Consider the following 17,057-nt stretch of genomic DNA (forward strand, 5'->3'; position numbering starts at 1 on the left):
AATAAAGTCATGTAAAGATGGAACCTACACAGAGAATCTGAATACTGTATGTTATTGTGTTGTCTTTGAATTGTTTGATGGCTGAGAAAGGAGGAACAGGTAGTTGCTAAAAGTCATTTGATTATAAATGCTGCTGAATTAATCCAACATATATATTTTGAACAGACACAAGACACCAGGTGAAATTTTGATCATTGTCCTGGTGCCTTACATGAGCTCTGCTGTGTAAGTCAACATGTTGAAGTCAAGTCACATTGATAATTAATTATGTTACTATGTAATTAAAATGTTCCTGAGCTGGAGAGTGGCGTTTCCATGTGGTTGAAGTGCTGACAGTTAGAAGTTCCTCTATAAAGCCCCCTTCAGTGACAGCTTAGGCATGTAAGGACATGTCATGGCAGAGCTTGGAAGACTGACATTCATTGTTGTCACAGTCCATGTTCTAGTTTTGCACGTGTATGTGCACAAAGTCCTCTGTCTGTACTGTGTTTAATATACATATAGGTGTATATGTGAGTTTTTAATTACTTTCAATCTAATTTTGTGCCCAATATTAGAGCAGTCACTGCTTTAATATCATAAAAGAGAAGCCATACTCAACAGAAATACAAAAAAAGTTCAATCTTACACTGGATACATGCAAATAAATCCACAGTTGCGACACCATCTCACCCTAGTTAGAACAACTCAAAAATGCAGAAAGTCGTACATACTCACCAAGAAACTGAAACAGACCCTTTTCTCCCCGATGGTAGGAATGTAAATTAGGACAGGTAGTATGGAAATCAGGATGGAAAGTCCCCCCAAAAGCTAAAGGTAGATCCATTCTCTGACACATTGATTCCATTACTGTACATATAGCTACAAGTTTTTTTTATTATTATTTATTACGTATACAATAGTCTATCTGTGTGTATGCCGAAGGCCAGAAGAGGGCACCAGACCTTATTGCAGATGGTTGTGAGCCACCATGTGGTTGCTGGGAATTGAACTCAGGACCTTTGGAAGAGCAGGCAATGCTCTTAACCACTGAGCCATCTCTCCAGCCCCTAGCTACAAGTTTTGACAGCATTACACCAAAAAGATCCGTGTACTCTCATGTTTATTGTGGAACTATGTACCATAGCTATTGCCAGGAGTCAACCCTGACCACGAGAGAGCTAACAATACAGAAATAGAAATTTATTTTGGCTGTCTGAAGGTTGGGGTGCAGGAGCCCCACTGTGACCACAGAAGACAATCTGCAGGAAAGGGAGCATGTCAGGGAAATCGATTCAAAGGACATGCAAGCCCGTCACAAGCATTTCTGCACTTGAGCTATTGGAGCAACTCAGCTTTCATGGATGTTTGCAGTTTGATTATGACAAATCAAACTTAGGTCTGCAGTGAAAACCAAAGCAAAGAGTGTCAATGACCAAGGAGGGACGAGCTATACCACTGGAGCTGCCCACACTCTTCTCCAGCGACAGGGAGGCCTGCACTTAACAGGCAAGCAGAAGAATGAAACGAATCCTTGATGGCATCACCATGGAGAAGAAGAACTCTAAAGTCATCTGGAATATCTGACTTGTACAATGAAAAGATGTTACTTTCTACTCAGAAGAAACAAACTTAGGGACAGGTTGTTGAAAAGAGCAGCTTGTGAGCTGCAGGTGAAGCATCTACAAGAGCCAACAGCTCTGTCTGCTCCTGGTGAGCTGTGTGAACAGACAGGAAAAGCACGTAGATGCACTAGGTGTAGCTGTTACTCCTTTGAGGAAAAACAACCCTTGATTCCTTTACAGACAATTACTGTCACCAAGGTGCTCATCCTCATTCAGATGTGAAAGGTCAGTGACAGGAATGGCCTGCCTCTTTTGGAATTTCTTGGGAGGTTGGTCAATAAGGTCTTGTGGGTCCCCAAAACACCATGGACTGTTGCCATCATTCTTGGTTACCCTCTAGAACTTGACAGTAAGACCTTTTAGCAGAAGACATGTTTAAGTCACAGGACATGAAGAAATCAGGCTGTTATTTCTTTTGAAGCTCCATCTCTACTGGCCAGCTTTCATAGAGCTGGGTGGTGCTAGGTATGCTACCAGGGCAGAAGGGTATTCAGTGATCTCACACAGGATGAATTCCATGAGTTACAATAATTAAGGCCTTATTATTAATGAGTAAGATTAACCCACTGGTATAATGGAGGCACAGATGTTATGGAAGTAAATAACCATGTTCTAACTATATAAGGTCTACTGCACTGAATGGAATTTATACCCGGCACTGTTAATTAGGACATGAACCTGAGACTAGAGAGACCACAAGTTTAGGGGGAAAACATGCCACTATTATTCTGGTAAATGGAAATAACAGTAAAATAACTCATAATGACATATTGCTATATCCATAAATCAGGGCATCACTCAGTCCTCATGAGATAAAATTCTTCTTTTGTAGACAGCAATTAACACAGAGACTCACAGCTAGTCCATATGGAAAAAATAAAGTACTTTAGATTTTGAATTTTGATATTACAGTTTCTCAACTAGTATAAACTATGAGCGATTTCAAAATCTGAAACTGGAAATGCCTTTGGATGAGTGACATTCAGTTTGCCCTTAGGCTTCTTGTTTTGCTAAAATTTAAAAGTGGTACGATATTGAAATGATTTTTGAATTGATTTTGTTTTCAGAATGAGCTGAGAGAAAGTGAGTATTTGGAAGGTTGCAGTGAGCTCTGTGAGGGTCTGAAACTCCTAAGAGAGACAGCCGGATCACATATCTGGGCAGTCATCTTCCTAGGACAGAGTTATAAGTGCTCACCGGCTTGGCACTCAGAAGATCATCAATATTTATGGAACAGAAGTAAATCTGCGCATCCCTCATGCTTCCATTCCCTTCCTGCATCCTGTTATTTACAAGACGCAAAATATCCTCAGAGAAGTAGCTAGGATTAACAGATGATAAAAATGCAGAACTTTGCAGACATACTTGTGAATTCAATATATCACATCTGAATATATGTGAGGATTGGTCTAGCAAAATAAATAAACGATCATTGTCAGGAAACACAAATGTGTCTGATTATTTTCCACACCTGGCTGCAGCTTTCTACCCAGTCTGTCCCAAGGACCTTGATCCTTGCGGGCTGGTGACTTTGTCCTGTTTGTCACCTAAATTAAAGCAGAGCACTCAGGGTTGCACAGGCAACACCCTGCACAAGCTCATGTCTGAATGCCGAGCACCCAGCTGATGGGACAGTTTGGGAGGGAAAGGATTGCCTGTTTGGGTCAGGGATTGGTGTGTAATATCTGCCCACACTTCCTGTTCTCTTTCTACTTCCAGGTCCACCTGGAGGTCAGCCAGCTCCCATCACCATGCTGACGTGGCCCTACGGCTATCCCACTTTCAAAAGCATGAGCAAATGCACCCTCATCTAATGCATTCTAATCAACCTCTCTTCCCTGAAGTCACTTCTTGTCGGCTCTTTGGTCACCACATCGAGAAAAGTAATGGAAATGGCAGGCTCTGTTATTTTTCCAAGAAGTGATTTCTCCCAATAGCTTTTGGTATTTCCTTTTGGTTCTGATTAATGGCAGGTGCTGGGAAAACTCAGAAACATGAAGAGTCATTATCTCAGTACCAAGATGTTTGGGTGTTACATTTGAAGCAACTGAAATTAATGAGTATAGTCCATTAAAAGGAAAAAAAGGAAAATGCCAATACTTTAGGAGATTCAAAGTTTCATATATACAGCTTTCTGTAAGAGGAGGCACTGAACTCAGAAATAGAGTCACTGTACATGCCATTCCTGGGAGAGAGAGAGAGAGAGAGCGAGAGAGCGAGAGAGCGAGAGAGCGAGAGAGAGAGAGAGAGAGAGAGAGAGAGAGAGATATTCACCTGCCAGGACAACCTTCAAAGAAAAAAAACTGATGTAGGAAGAGACACCAGGGCCCTGCTGAAGCTAATTTTTATTTTTATAAACACCTGCCCAAGAAGGGAACAAGTACAGATTGTAAACTAAGCTCTTTCCACGTGGGTCCAAACGCTTTCATCAAATAACCTTTAATAGCATCAGTTTGGCTGAGACCAGACAGAGTTGATTGTTGTGTCTGGGGATTCTGCCTGGAGAAAAAGGGGGAAAAACAAAAACAACAAAAAAAGAAGCCACCCATCGATTTGTCTGTCTGCTTTGTCATTTTATTTACAGGGTCACTTCCAGAGTCTTCCTGGGTACACTGTGCCTCCAACAAATCTTCAGAGATAAAGGCCAGGGCAGAAGCTATAAATGTCACTGCTGACACAGGTGCATCCACAAGGCTGAACAGGTCGAAGGTGTCCCCATGAACTGCCCGTGTCGACAGGCCAAGAGTGCAGAGGTTGATTTTAAGCAGTATGCCACTGAGCACATTCTAGAATTATCAGTGGGGTAAAGATTTTCCTATGCAGAGAGATCTGGGTGGTGGCATGATTCTAAACAAGGGGCCATTTTCAAACCCAGCTTATTCAGTGGGTGGGGGCATGTCCTTTGTGTGGAAAATAAAAGCATTCAGGTGTCTTATGGACGGCCTATGTTTCAGTAAAACATTCTTATCCTCACTCCACGTCCATCAGCAATGTGTTAGTAACAGACCCCTGCAGCAGCCTGCGGAAATCACAAGGAAGGGTACTGATCTGGGCCTGACAACTCCTTCCTCATGGCTGTGAGGTAGGAGGTGGGGGAAGAATCCTGCTGCATGCTCTCAAACCAGAAGTGCACTGCAGCAGGGGACTAGAAACTTTTATCCCTCCATAAACTCACAATGCAGAGTATCTACACAGACTGCAAGATTTTAATTTTCTTAAGGGAAATCATATTTAAAGGCACTCTTTGAATGCACAGTAAAGTCTCACACATTTGTGGGCTCTCTCGCAATATTCGTTATAAATCTAAATACTAAGGAATCTAAGAGTTCCACAGAATTCTTTTTAATCAAGGATAGATACTTGCCACAACGGGACCTGTCTAGTCAGTGAGAAAGAGAATGTCACATTAGCAGAAGTTAGGACAGTCATCTGCATTTTTTCTCTCTTAGTGCTGTTTTATGACTTCCATACATGGAGAAATTACCGAATTGTCTCCACTTATCTTTCACGGAAGTCTATAAAATGTGGTGGAAAAACAGTGAGAGATCATAATACACCCAGAGTGGATACAGCTGCCCTAACACTGATCAACTTGTGTTAGGAAAACACCAAGTATTCAAACGTGTGTTACTAAACTTCCTCTGTATAACAAATGCACATTTATAAGATATAAGAATTTACAAACATTTATAAGATATAAGAATTTACAAACATTTATAAGATATAAGAATTTACAAACCCAGCAAGGATATTTTACCACTTAACTCGAATAAGTTCATTGCCCACCAATACTCTCATCTGGACAAAGAAATGGCAAACCCCGACTGACCACTCAATTTAGTTTGGATCCCTCAGATTGCCCATTCAAATTTTTGATTAACCTTGTGGCCTGTGCACATTGCAGGCCTTCACAGTAGTGGCAGGAGATATGAAGGACACGCCTGTGTAAGGGAATGTGTAAATATCATCATTCCTGCATGTCTGCCAGTCTACTCCACACCCCGAGGAAACTGTGAGATTCGAGATTCTATTTCCCTCAGTTACAAACTTCAGGGGTGTACAACTGAGGGGCCTTGTCTTCAGTCATATGGCTATGGGATAAAACTCAAACTTCACTGATGTGGACTAACGCCTCTTCATTTTCCTTTACACCATGGATTCTGTAAAGTACAGATGATAAAGCCTTGAGCGTCCTGACCCAGTAGGTGGAGGGGAGGAAAAGCCATGGAGATGTGTAAAATAAGACAAGGGTCTGCCACCCACAGGCAACTCGTGTGCTCTCGGTCATTCGCAAATTCATATCCACCCGGGATTACACACCTTCAGTTGTAATTTCTCTCACATGTGTAATTCTTTAGACTCAGAAGGGGTCATGTCATACTAGGGCGGACCTACATGCTTATGAAAGAGGAAATGACATGTGACACATGGAATGGCAGTGTGAGAATAATGCATTCCCAAGTCAGGGACTGACTACACCCTGTTTGCCAAGAGGCCAGGAGGAATCTGCAGATGCTGGAATTTGAACTTCCATCTTCCATTACCGGAAAGATGGTACACCTGCAGGGTGAAGCCACCCAGTTTCTGGGCTTCTGTAGCGACAGACCTAACTTCACCTGTCAGTGGAAGATCTTGATGAATCATCCACCTTCACCAAAGGCCTACTTAGAGAAAAACCAACACAGAATTGTTTACACGCACGGATGTGGTCATGATGCGAGCATCAGGCATCATCACTGATCACTGCCAGCACAGCAAGTTGAAAGTAGCACAGATTAGGTCAGGAACCCCGTGTTCAGAGATGGCCCAGATCTAGGGCGGAGGGCGTGGGATTTCCACACGAGGAAAACCACAGGAGACAAAGAGATTGAGAAGTGCAAGAGTCAGGAAGAAGCTCTACAATGTTTCATGCTTTGATGTGCTTCCCCTTTCTCGCATGCAAACTCCTATGAAACAATGTGGACTTGTGTTCTCCACTGAGGCTGCTGCCACAACACTGAACACAGACTGGGTGGCTGGAAAGGAAAGGAGTCTGAGCTCATGTGGTTCTGAAGAGAGAAGGCGGTTGGAGCTCTAGGAGCTTTCTGGGCTGCCTCCCTCTGCCAGGAAGGCTCGTGTCCTATTTGCTCACAGCTGGGATGGCTCTTACCATGGAGAGTTGAGATCACATGACTCCCCAGTCCTCTCTGTGCACTCCCATTGGAGCTCGATTACCTGATCTCACGTATTCTTACACTGTGAGACACAGTCTGAGCCCTCTGTTCTGAGCAAGGCTGTATTGACAACTTGCATGCAAGAGGATCCGGTCATAAGAGTGTGGGATGTATATTTCACAATTGAACTTTTACTTAAATTTTATTAATTCAATCTTTACCTTTAGCCTCAGATCACTTTATAACTTGCTTTTCTCACATCAAAATTGAGGAGCTTTAAAGCACAATTTCCAACAAGAGTTAGTTTAGAATAATTCGACTCTCCTAAGAGCTGACATTATCAAGCCATAATTCTTCTTTTCTTCAAGATCCTTAATTTTAACAGCCAATAAACTCAGACACACTTGTGGATTTAATGCTTATCTGTCATTTAAATCACCAGGTTAGAGCAAGTCCTAAACCAGGTAACTTCATATATGATTTAAAATTGACTAAAACAAATAAACAAAAAGAAGCCAAGCTCAAGCCCCTAAAGCCTTCTTTAATTCAAACGTGTGCTCATTAATGAGATCTTGTTAATATTTCATGCACAGCCTCTCCCTGTTCCCTTTAAAATATCTCTGTAATGGAGATTGCAAGCTGCACCATGCTCCTAGGGGTAATGAAACATTCAGATGTGTTTAGGAAGGATCTTCAGACGTAATTCAGATAATGGTGCTTAAACATTTCTAAAAGGACCTCTGAGCTTCCGCCTCAAACAAGCTTCTGAAGCAGGGTGGAGGCTCCTCTTTAGAGTTCTCATCGAGTGAGTCCACCCAGAGCTCACCCAGGTGGGGACAAGGGAGCAATGCTAGTGTCTGCCTCTGCAGTAAGACACTCCTTCTCATAGGGCACAGCGAATTCTCACTAACATAGCAAGGAAGCGCTGCAAGAAGGGCAGAGTGATGTGATATTTCACACTGTTCACCTGGTCAATAAGATGCTACCAAGAGGTTCAAAAATACATGGGTTCATTGGACTCTCTTCATGGGAGGCAACTCTGGGGTCAAAGGTCATGAACAATACCCGCTGCTTTTGGGTGGGTGAATGTCTCCTGTACCCCTTAAGGGACAAAAAGGTAGAATGTCCCTTTTGTTTTCCAATGCAATAGTTCACCATGCAAGTGCACGTGGCTACATCTGCCGATTCAGAAGCCATATGGACTGACACATTGTTGCAAATCACATAGCATCTACACTACCCGCCCAGCCAGTCCTTGGGGAGTCCTTTGGCTACAACTCCTTAGTACATCTCACCGAAATGAAAGATTTCTGTAAAGCCACAAAAATCGACTCCAATTATGGAAAACGCTCTTAAAAAACAAAACTGCTTTCAAAGGAAAATGCATGATTCTGCAGGGGCTTTGGCGCTGTACCAACTAATCATCGGGCTGTCCCCGTGTTCTTTCATTTCTCCAAGAACTCGGTGAATAATTCCCCATTACATTAAACTGTCGGTTGTTTTCCCCTTAAATTTTCAAAAACAAAATTAAAATTGAAATGCTATTAGGTGCTCAGAAAAATAATTACAACTGAACTCGAAATAATCCAGCTATGATTCCAGACCACATTGTTGCTGATTTTTCAAGCAGTCAGCCCTTTTTATGGGACTGCTTTGTCTTTATGGCACAATACAATAGACTTATAAAGAAAAACATTCGAATATGTGCCTGACAGAGCTGCTAGGAAGGTCTTGAGAAAGTAATTTCCTAAATTATAAAAAGTCATGATACCCTAACTAAAACTTTGTACATTTTTTTCCCACAATCCAGAAAATGTATAATGTGAAGTCAGAGTTTTAAAAGCCATCTGAAGACAACACTAGAACCTCCCTCTAATTGTAAGGACTTGGAAAAAGCAAGGAGAAGTAAAAATTAGTAACAATTCAGAGATCAAGATACAGAATCTTTCATCAACTTTTTCCATGTCCCACAAGCCTCTTCAAGCATCTAACGACACTGGTCCACTTCTCACAGGGGCCTCTTATGCCGCCACCTCATCTGGTGGGCTGCTACTCTCCTCTCTGGCGTCTGAGGGCTTCCTTCTCTCGCCCACAGCTGTTTTTCCTCCTGTTGTTCTAAGGTTGGATTCTAAACATGAGTTTGTTTCCTTCCTCCATCCTATTAGGGATTGCATTTAACTCCATACTGCCAGTTTAGAACAGCTGAACCTGGGCGTGTCTGCCCCTCCCTTCTCCGGGAGCACGTGCCTTGGGCTGACACAGTATACTCCCTATTTCTCAGCCACATGAGGACTGTGGGGTTCTGCTGGGCTCTGATCCCTAGCTTTGAGCATCTCTTCTCTGACCTCTCTTCTGTCCTCTTCCTATGAATGTCACTTCCTTATTCTTTACAACTGCTCAAACATGGATGCTGGCCAATCACTGAAGAGCCTGCTCTGCCTCTCCTGAGTCTGTCTAACATCACCTCCCCAGTTATGACTGCTTCATCTTCTCTACAGTCTGAAAATATGCCAGGAGTGAAAAGGATAAAGCCATCAGCGGGCACACACAACTGACAGTGGGTCAGCCGAAACCAATGACGTCGGTCTTTCCTCATCCAATGAAACTTGTACCCCTTCCCAAATAAGTGGGTGGGTATGGGGGGGCCACCTGCCCTCTCACCCATACTGATTTCACCCAGCTGCAGTGTTGGGGGACGATCTCTTTCTTAGACTACTTGGCTCCATGGAGTTCACTGTTCTCTGGCCTCTGCCTGTCCAACACTGCTGTCCTGCCTTTGAAGGCAGAAGTGATGTGAGCTACACCTCTGTGTTTTCTAACATTTTGCCTGGTGAGCCCACCACACACAAGCTTCTTTTTGCTGTGGTGAGTGCTGGATTCAGTCTCTGCTTCTTTGATGCTGAGCATGAGGGAGTGCTTGCTGCTGTTTGGTATGCTCAGTGGCAGAAGGCAGCTTGGTCTCATGCATACCTTAAGAGCACCCCTGTGATTTCAACTTAAGACTCTCTCAAAGTTCTTTTCCTAAGCTGAGTTGTTTTCTGCCCAGACAACGAGAGTGGATTCTCTCCTGTGCAACTGAGTTCAGTGCAGTATAGGGACTGCATTTCCAGAGTCCAAGTCCCCAGTGGGATACCTCCCCTCCGAAGTTAGTCAGCTCCTCTGGAGAAGAACGCTATGCTTTGCTGAGCCAGATAATTGCTTCCTTATCCAGTATTAGGCTGGTAGCAGCAGTGTATCCATTTTTGTGACTTTGTGTTCTGCCATCTGACTGCTTGGTATGTGCATATTCCTGGCTCATCTCTCATCCTCTTCCTGTGGAGAGTGGAGTCTCCGCAAACAAGGGAAGAGATGAACTGGGAGGCCTTGATGAGTCCCTCATTTTCACTAAGTGGGAGTTCAAAGTGTATGTGTATGTGGTTATAATTCGAAAAGTGGAAGGCGTCAACAATAAAAAGAGTTGCGTACAGAAAAATAGAGAGGATTTAATTAAGAGGTGGATAGATATTGTTAAATACACTGGAAGGGTATTTCAAGTCTGCCTGGAAAGGAGTTCACGGCAGTGACAGGGACTCAAGAAGACAGAGGACTAGAACACACGGCCTAGAGAGAAGACTCGCATGAGGGAGTTACAACAGGAAAGTCATGGGGGCAAAGATGCCCTGGTCTGGGGCCTTCTAACATGAGATGACAAGAGAGTATTGGGACACCAGTCCAGGTAGGGGTTAGACTCCAGAGGTCAACGGGCTTACTGTCTTAGGCTCTAAGAAAAATACTACAACATTAAGCCCATGTTCAGGCCAAGCACACCCAGTGGCTCAAAATTCATATAGGAAAAATATCCCCAAAGTGTGAAACAAATCTCTTTATGCGGATCCTGGAGCTCATCTCATATTAATGAAAGTCTGTATACACAGTGAGATAGTTAGCCTGCTAAGCACACACTGTTCTGAGATGTCACCTCAGCATCAAACCAAAGGCAAAGAGTGTGCAAAAGTTAATGACTGTGGGCTGTTCATGTGGCTTCTGAGTGTCTAATGGCATATCCTGCAATCCTGTGCTCTAAAGGTTGCCTCCCTCTGGTACACCAGTACACAGGGCACATCACCTGGTACACCAGTACACAGGGCACATCACCTGGTACACCAGTACACGGGGCACATCACCTGGTACACCAGTACACGGGCACATCACACTGTATGACAGTACACAAGGCACATCATGTGATACACAGATACACAGGGCATATCACGTGACACACCAGTACACAGGGCACATCACGTGGTCCTTCTACTCACCCTTCCTGCGTAGTGCATGACTGTGAAGGCTGGGCCTTGACCTTTGACAGCAACATTTCCATTACCGTCCTTCATAGGAGAATACACTGTGTTTGTATTTGATGACTCCAGGAGACGCTGCAGCTTTCTGGGAAGATTTGGCTCCACTGACCAGATCACTTGACTCTCCTCATCCAATAGGGAGAAGAATCCTGATGGCTTCTAGAAGTCAGCACAAGTCAGAAGTTTGCTTCTGTTACTCCACCTGGTATCCTTGACGCACACCCTCCAGTTCTAGTATATTCACACAGCCACTCAGAATGTGAGTGTCTAGCTTTCCAGCACACATCCATGTTTGCCCGTGGTTGTGCACTGGCTCTGCCACCTTGGGTATCTCAGATATAACTCTCATTCTGACAGTTTGGTGGCAAGAATAAGGAGCATAGTACAGTGCTAAGAAAACACACATGATAAGTAATAGAGACATCCACTTTTGTAGAGACGGAAGGTAGAAAGTGAAAGGCTGAGCTTTCCAAATAACCGGATGGTGTCTGTTTGAAACACGATCAAGCGTTTAGACGCAATGGGTGACTCCACAGAGCATCTCAGGCAAACACAAGTTGCTGTTGACATGCTTGATAAAACAGTTTATCATATGTTTTTATTATCCTCCCCATTGTGTGTGTGTGTGTGTGTTCGTGCACACATGCTTACATGCCAGGGTATTCATACAGAGGTCTGAGGGCAACTTGAAGGAGTTGGCTGTCTCCTTCCCTCAAGTATGTCCAGGATCGTAATCTAGGTCATTAGCCTTAGCAACAAGCTCCTTTTCTACCGAATCATCTTGCTATCTCACATAAGAGTTCTTTACTTATACAATAGAGATACTGAGTCAGAAGCTTTTCACTTTATGCAGAGATGAAAGTATGAACGTAAACTCACGCTGATGCCCTCAGGTTCAATTTTAACCAAAGATTAACTTAACCAAAGATTATTTTGTGTATATACTTTTCCTGCCAACCTTTCAAAATTTAAGTTTTAGAACCCCTGAAGACCAATACAAAACATGTAATCTATTTCATGATATCACTGGCCTCATATATAAGCTTAAGGAATCCATGTTGTACACTAGCCTCTTGCAACTTTATAAAAGAGACTTTTAGGTTTGATAAATAAAATGGCGAATGCCCTTATATCATCCAGTTCTGACCGTTCTTGTCCTTTGAATGAAGCAGCGAGTTTTCCATTGCCCCTTCGGGCAAGGGTAATTCGTGCTCCTCAAAAGACTACTGGGGGACTATAAAGGCACTGCAGAGTCTTATATATAAGGCTGCCTCCCAAGCAAGGCCTTCAAAAAGCAAATTCTCTCTCCAGTGCACCTGAATGCACGCATCCTGTTAAGTATCTAATTATGTTATGTAAGTACCTGGAAGAAGAAATCCAAAACTCCAGCCTGGTTACCAGGAGAATAGGCAGTTTCCATGGCAACTCCCTCTTGTACACACTCTGCTTGCTCTTGCAGGAAAAGCACTTCTTGGATATAGTAATGCATCTTCTCGTTGGTCAGGTTGACACAGAGCTGTTTCGGGGAAAAGAACAAAACAGCAGATAACACAGGCCGCCATGCAGAGCCACTTGCTCATGGTGGAGTGTCGCCCCCAGGGACACACAGAACAAGTGGTCCGTTAGGAGGACTCAGGAGTTTTGCGCTGGAAGGCAGCTTCGCTTTGTCACTTCTGAGTCATCCTGCCCTAATGTTCAACATGAGGTGGGCATGTTAAATATGGTGCCCACGTACAAACCCAGTCTCAAGCACTTAAAAACAAAAGGAAAAGCATTCCTGAAAGGAAGATGTATTGGGCTCTTGAGGACAACCTGTGGCTAAAAGCCTTTCTGCTATGGGGTCTTGCATGGCCTCTTGCATGCCCTGCGCTGGTTACATATGGTGGTTGGTGAGCGGCATGGACATAGACTTCCTCTGGAAGTTACATCTAGACTAAGGGATTCTTTACACAAATAGTGTTCTTAATTGGAATACACCTGTCGAAAACCCTCTTCCAAGTTTCCGAAAGACGGTCCCTACAGGAAAAGAATCCTATTTCTCAGTTAAGTTTTTCTTTATCTTAAAATGTTTATTTATTCTTCCACTGACCTCCTTGCTCACACGCCGTATCTCGGCACACCAACCTCATCACCCCCTCGTACCCCCTATCCACTCCCTCCCTTCTTCTTCCCATGAACCCTTTCTTCTCCAGTCTTGTCTTTCCGAAAATTAACCGCATTTAATTAGGGTTTCTCTTCAGCCTGGGTGAGGGCGGCTGAAGCAAGGGCAACTTACCAGTGGCTACAGCACTGAGAACTATGGTTCCCCACTCCTGCCAATCATGAACTGCCTCTAGCTGGTTAGGGAGGGGCTGGACCACACGAGCCCTTCCCCTGCCCATGATGCAATTTTGACAGGTCTTGTGTAGTAACCATAGATCCTATGAGTTCATGAGGGCAGCAGCCATGTCGCGTGCAAAACAAGCAATTTAAATTAAAATAAAATATCATTTTTCTTCCAGGTACTTTCTCATTTATTTTTATTTATTTTTAATATTTATCTTTTCATCCTTTAAATTTTTCATATATGTGCACAGTGTGTCGGTCATGTCCACACCTCACTCAGTCATCCAACATGGTCTCTCTCCCAGTTTCATGGCTTCAGTCCCCCCCCCCTTTTAATAACACATCGAGTCTAATTAGCCCATATGTACAAGCATGTAGAGTTATGCCCTAGGGCACAGGCAACCCACCAGCAGCCAGCCACAAAGAAAAGAGACTTTCTCTTCTCCATCAGCCATCAGCTGCCAATAGCTCCTCTGCTAGGGGAGGACAGCTGCCCTGTGGTGGATTTTTTCACTAGCTGGATGTTGTGCAGGTCTTGTGCAGGTAACCACGGCCTCCTTTTACATTAAACACTAAACTGAAAAACGCAAAGACTTGTCCTTGCTTATTAAGAGAAATTCACATCTCCTCTTCCCTTGACACGTCTTGGTTCTGCCGATTTCGGAAGTCTCCAGAAATTCACGTCTCCAAGTCAAATGCTCAGTTCTCAACAGCCATGTTGCTGGAGCCCCTGTGACATATGCCAGATGTCCACCCCTTTAGTCACATCTCCCGTCTTGGGCTTTGGCCTCTCTTCACCTCTTTCTCCTCGGCCATTCCTCCTGACTCTCCCCCAGGTGCTCTCCAGCTCCCCACCTCACCCCTGCTTTGCCTATAGCATACCTCCTGCAGGGCTAGGCCCTTTGGTCTCACCCCTCACCCCCTCCATCTGCTTCCTGAACACATTTAGATCCTACAGTTAAAACTAGTACCATCTATTGGTTCCATTCCACAGAAGGAATAATTTCTCTTTTGTGTACTTAAGGTAAACACCGCAGGTTAAATTCTAATAATTTTATATCAGTTATTATTTCTTAGTAACAAAATTGCCTCAGTATTAAGGGACTTCAATGACATTTTGAGTGGAGGAAACACAACAAAATAAGTTTTGGAAATAAGGTGAAATAACTTAAAATTTCACTTCTCCTTCTCCACTGTCTGTTTTCACAAACATTTCTCTCTTTTTGTAATTAAAATGGACAAGGCAAGCATAGCTGCTCCTTTCAGAACAGGGATTCATCAGACACCGACTTGACAGCTCCACAGAGAGCACTTTTCCCCCCAGAACCCCTACTGGGGGTTGGTACACAAGGAGAGAAATATGGTTGCTAGTGAGGCTCTGACGGACAGGCGTGAGCTTGATAAGGTAAGACAAGGGGAACAGACCAGCTGAACAGCTCCCGCAGTGCAGAAGGCTTTGCTGCAGTGCCCGCATGCTGAGCACAGCCTCCCTTTGCCAGCTGCAAGGTTTCGCCCCACTCAATTCTCCTTGGTGCAGTCACATTGCAGGAAGAGTGATGTGTCCCATTTGGGTCGCCAATCTCTGCTTCTCTTGCACCTTCAGCCCTCAGTGTGTCCCCTGACCTGACTGTGTTTATTCAAGAAAATCAACCACATGAAGTGTGTTCTTAGCTAAGGAGCTTTGTGCTTTAAATCCCAGAAACCTCCAGCTTTCTATATACCCCACGGAATACACTTGTCGAGGACCAGAGAGCAAATGTTCTAGGGGAGGAGCCTGAGAGATGACTCTGCTGGGTAAGGCACCTACTGCCAAGTCTGAAGACCAGAGCTCAATTCCCAGACCCCTGTGGTAGAAGCAGGGACCTGATTCTTGCAAATTCCTCTGAGAATGTGTGATGGCTGAGTACGCAAGTGCATGCATGCATGAGCACACACACACACATACGCACACATGCACAAATTGTATGTGTTTGTGTGTAATTAAACTGTTTTGAAGAGAAAGAAGATTCTGTGAGTTCAATGGTCATGACGGAGTAGTAGTGGGAAGACCGTGATGGAAACAGGAATTCCAAATTTAAAGAGATCTAATCTTGCTCCTTAGGCTTTCCTGTGAGCACAAGGCAGCAGCAGTGCTGCACGGGTCCTGTTGCAGTGGACAATCTTCAAACCTACAGAAGTTCTTTCATACCCAAGACTAAGTGATCAGAAAGGAGAGCAATTTTGGGGTGTTAGTTTTCTATTTAGAATAAGAATTTTTGTTCTTATTGTATGGCTGTTCATATCTCAGATTTATTGTTTGTTTTTAATCTATTTTCATGAACATACATATTTATACCAATTTTGATATAATAATTATATTTATTAATACTATATTTGATATTTTTGTCTATATAACTCTCTACCTATTGTATTAACAATAATAACTTGTCTATGTGACTCCTCCCGGTGCAGGCCACTGGAAAGAGGCTCACGTCACTGACTGGCAGCTGGGAAACAAAAGTTGCTCCTGTATTCTCTAGAAAGAAAACAGATACGAGCTTCCAGAGGAGGAATGGGTTTCCAGAGAGGATTAGCTGCCTCATGGGGTACAGTGACATTAGACTTGGGAAGGCTTGGGGATCGTGGGGAAGAAGAATCCAAAGAGGTCTTTCTGGAGAAAACTGGGGACCCTCCAAGTTCCTCTCCCTGAACACAGCCTATGTGTTTTCTTTATATTAATTTCACTCTAACATAATCGTAGCCATCACCTCCATCTTACACTGGTGCCAGTCTCCTTGGCTTGAATTTCCAGTTTTAACATCCATGTGAGCCATTTATCTTTAACAGCACTGAGTTACCAAATACTAGGCGTGGTGACTTTGGACTATACCAGTGTGGCTCTGGGGACACAGAGGACAGTTAAATACTGAAGTCTTTCTGGAGAATGAACTTCAAAACTACCTGTAAATGTCAGTAAGGCAACTAACACAACCCTTGGTACCCACTTAAAACATAAAAAGTATACATCACTAATAACAAAAGGGACCCAAACTGCCAAAACTCAATGAATCGGCCTTCATTTTCACTGTATGTAAACCTGTGTGTGTGTGTGTGTGCGTGCACATGTGCACTTGCGAGAATGTATAGGTGTACAATACCATCATAGGAAATCTTAATAAGCACATTAGTTAGGGTTCTAGGGTTTCTAGAATCATAAATCTGCATCAGGAAACTAAAGGATCATCGGCTTCAATGCCAAACAATTTTTATTTCTCATTTTGAGATCTACCCATCAGAGATGTGTGAGAAGCACATTAGATCTCCAGGTACTCCTCAGAGTGGACTCGAAAGTGGGTGAAAGGCAAGGACAATACTGAGTAGCCATTTAATTAGCATGGATACTGCTCCTATTAAACCACATGCTTCATGCATTAAGCAAAGTAACAGGTTTAATAATAAAAACGATGCATTCCTTGAAACCTCTCTTCAGCAACAGAGCCTTGCTGCTTATCCAGATGGCCCGTCATTTGTATTAATGACAAACTTAATTTCTTGAGTAAATGTTCACCAACTGTTCTCCATTTTTACTGCTCAGTGAAATCTATCTGGAGCAGAGCTAGGCAGTGCACGGCACATACATCACAAAATTGAAGGGGAGG

At 43.5% G+C, this 17,057-nt stretch overlaps 1 protein-coding gene across 3 annotated transcripts in view; it reads right to left on the minus strand.

The window, feature by feature from the left end:
• Myo16 (myosin XVI) overlaps nucleotides 1-17,057 on the minus strand; it is a 420,999-nt gene that overhangs the window by 136,813 nt on the left and 267,129 nt on the right. For all 3 annotated transcript variants that reach the window (XM_057752554.1, XM_057752553.1, XM_057752552.1), the window contains 2 exons: nucleotides 12,458-12,610; nucleotides 11,053-11,253 (listed from right to left, as the gene is read on the minus strand). In XM_057752554.1, the coding sequence (XP_057608537.1) occupies nucleotides 11,053-11,253; nucleotides 12,458-12,610 (354 nt within the window). The remainder of the gene's footprint in view (nucleotides 1-11,052; nucleotides 11,254-12,457; nucleotides 12,611-17,057) is intronic.

Source organism: Chionomys nivalis, chromosome 20 (genome assembly GCF_950005125.1).
Source record: "Chionomys nivalis chromosome 20, mChiNiv1.1, whole genome shotgun sequence".
NCBI lineage: Eukaryota > Metazoa > Chordata > Mammalia > Rodentia > Cricetidae > Chionomys > Chionomys nivalis.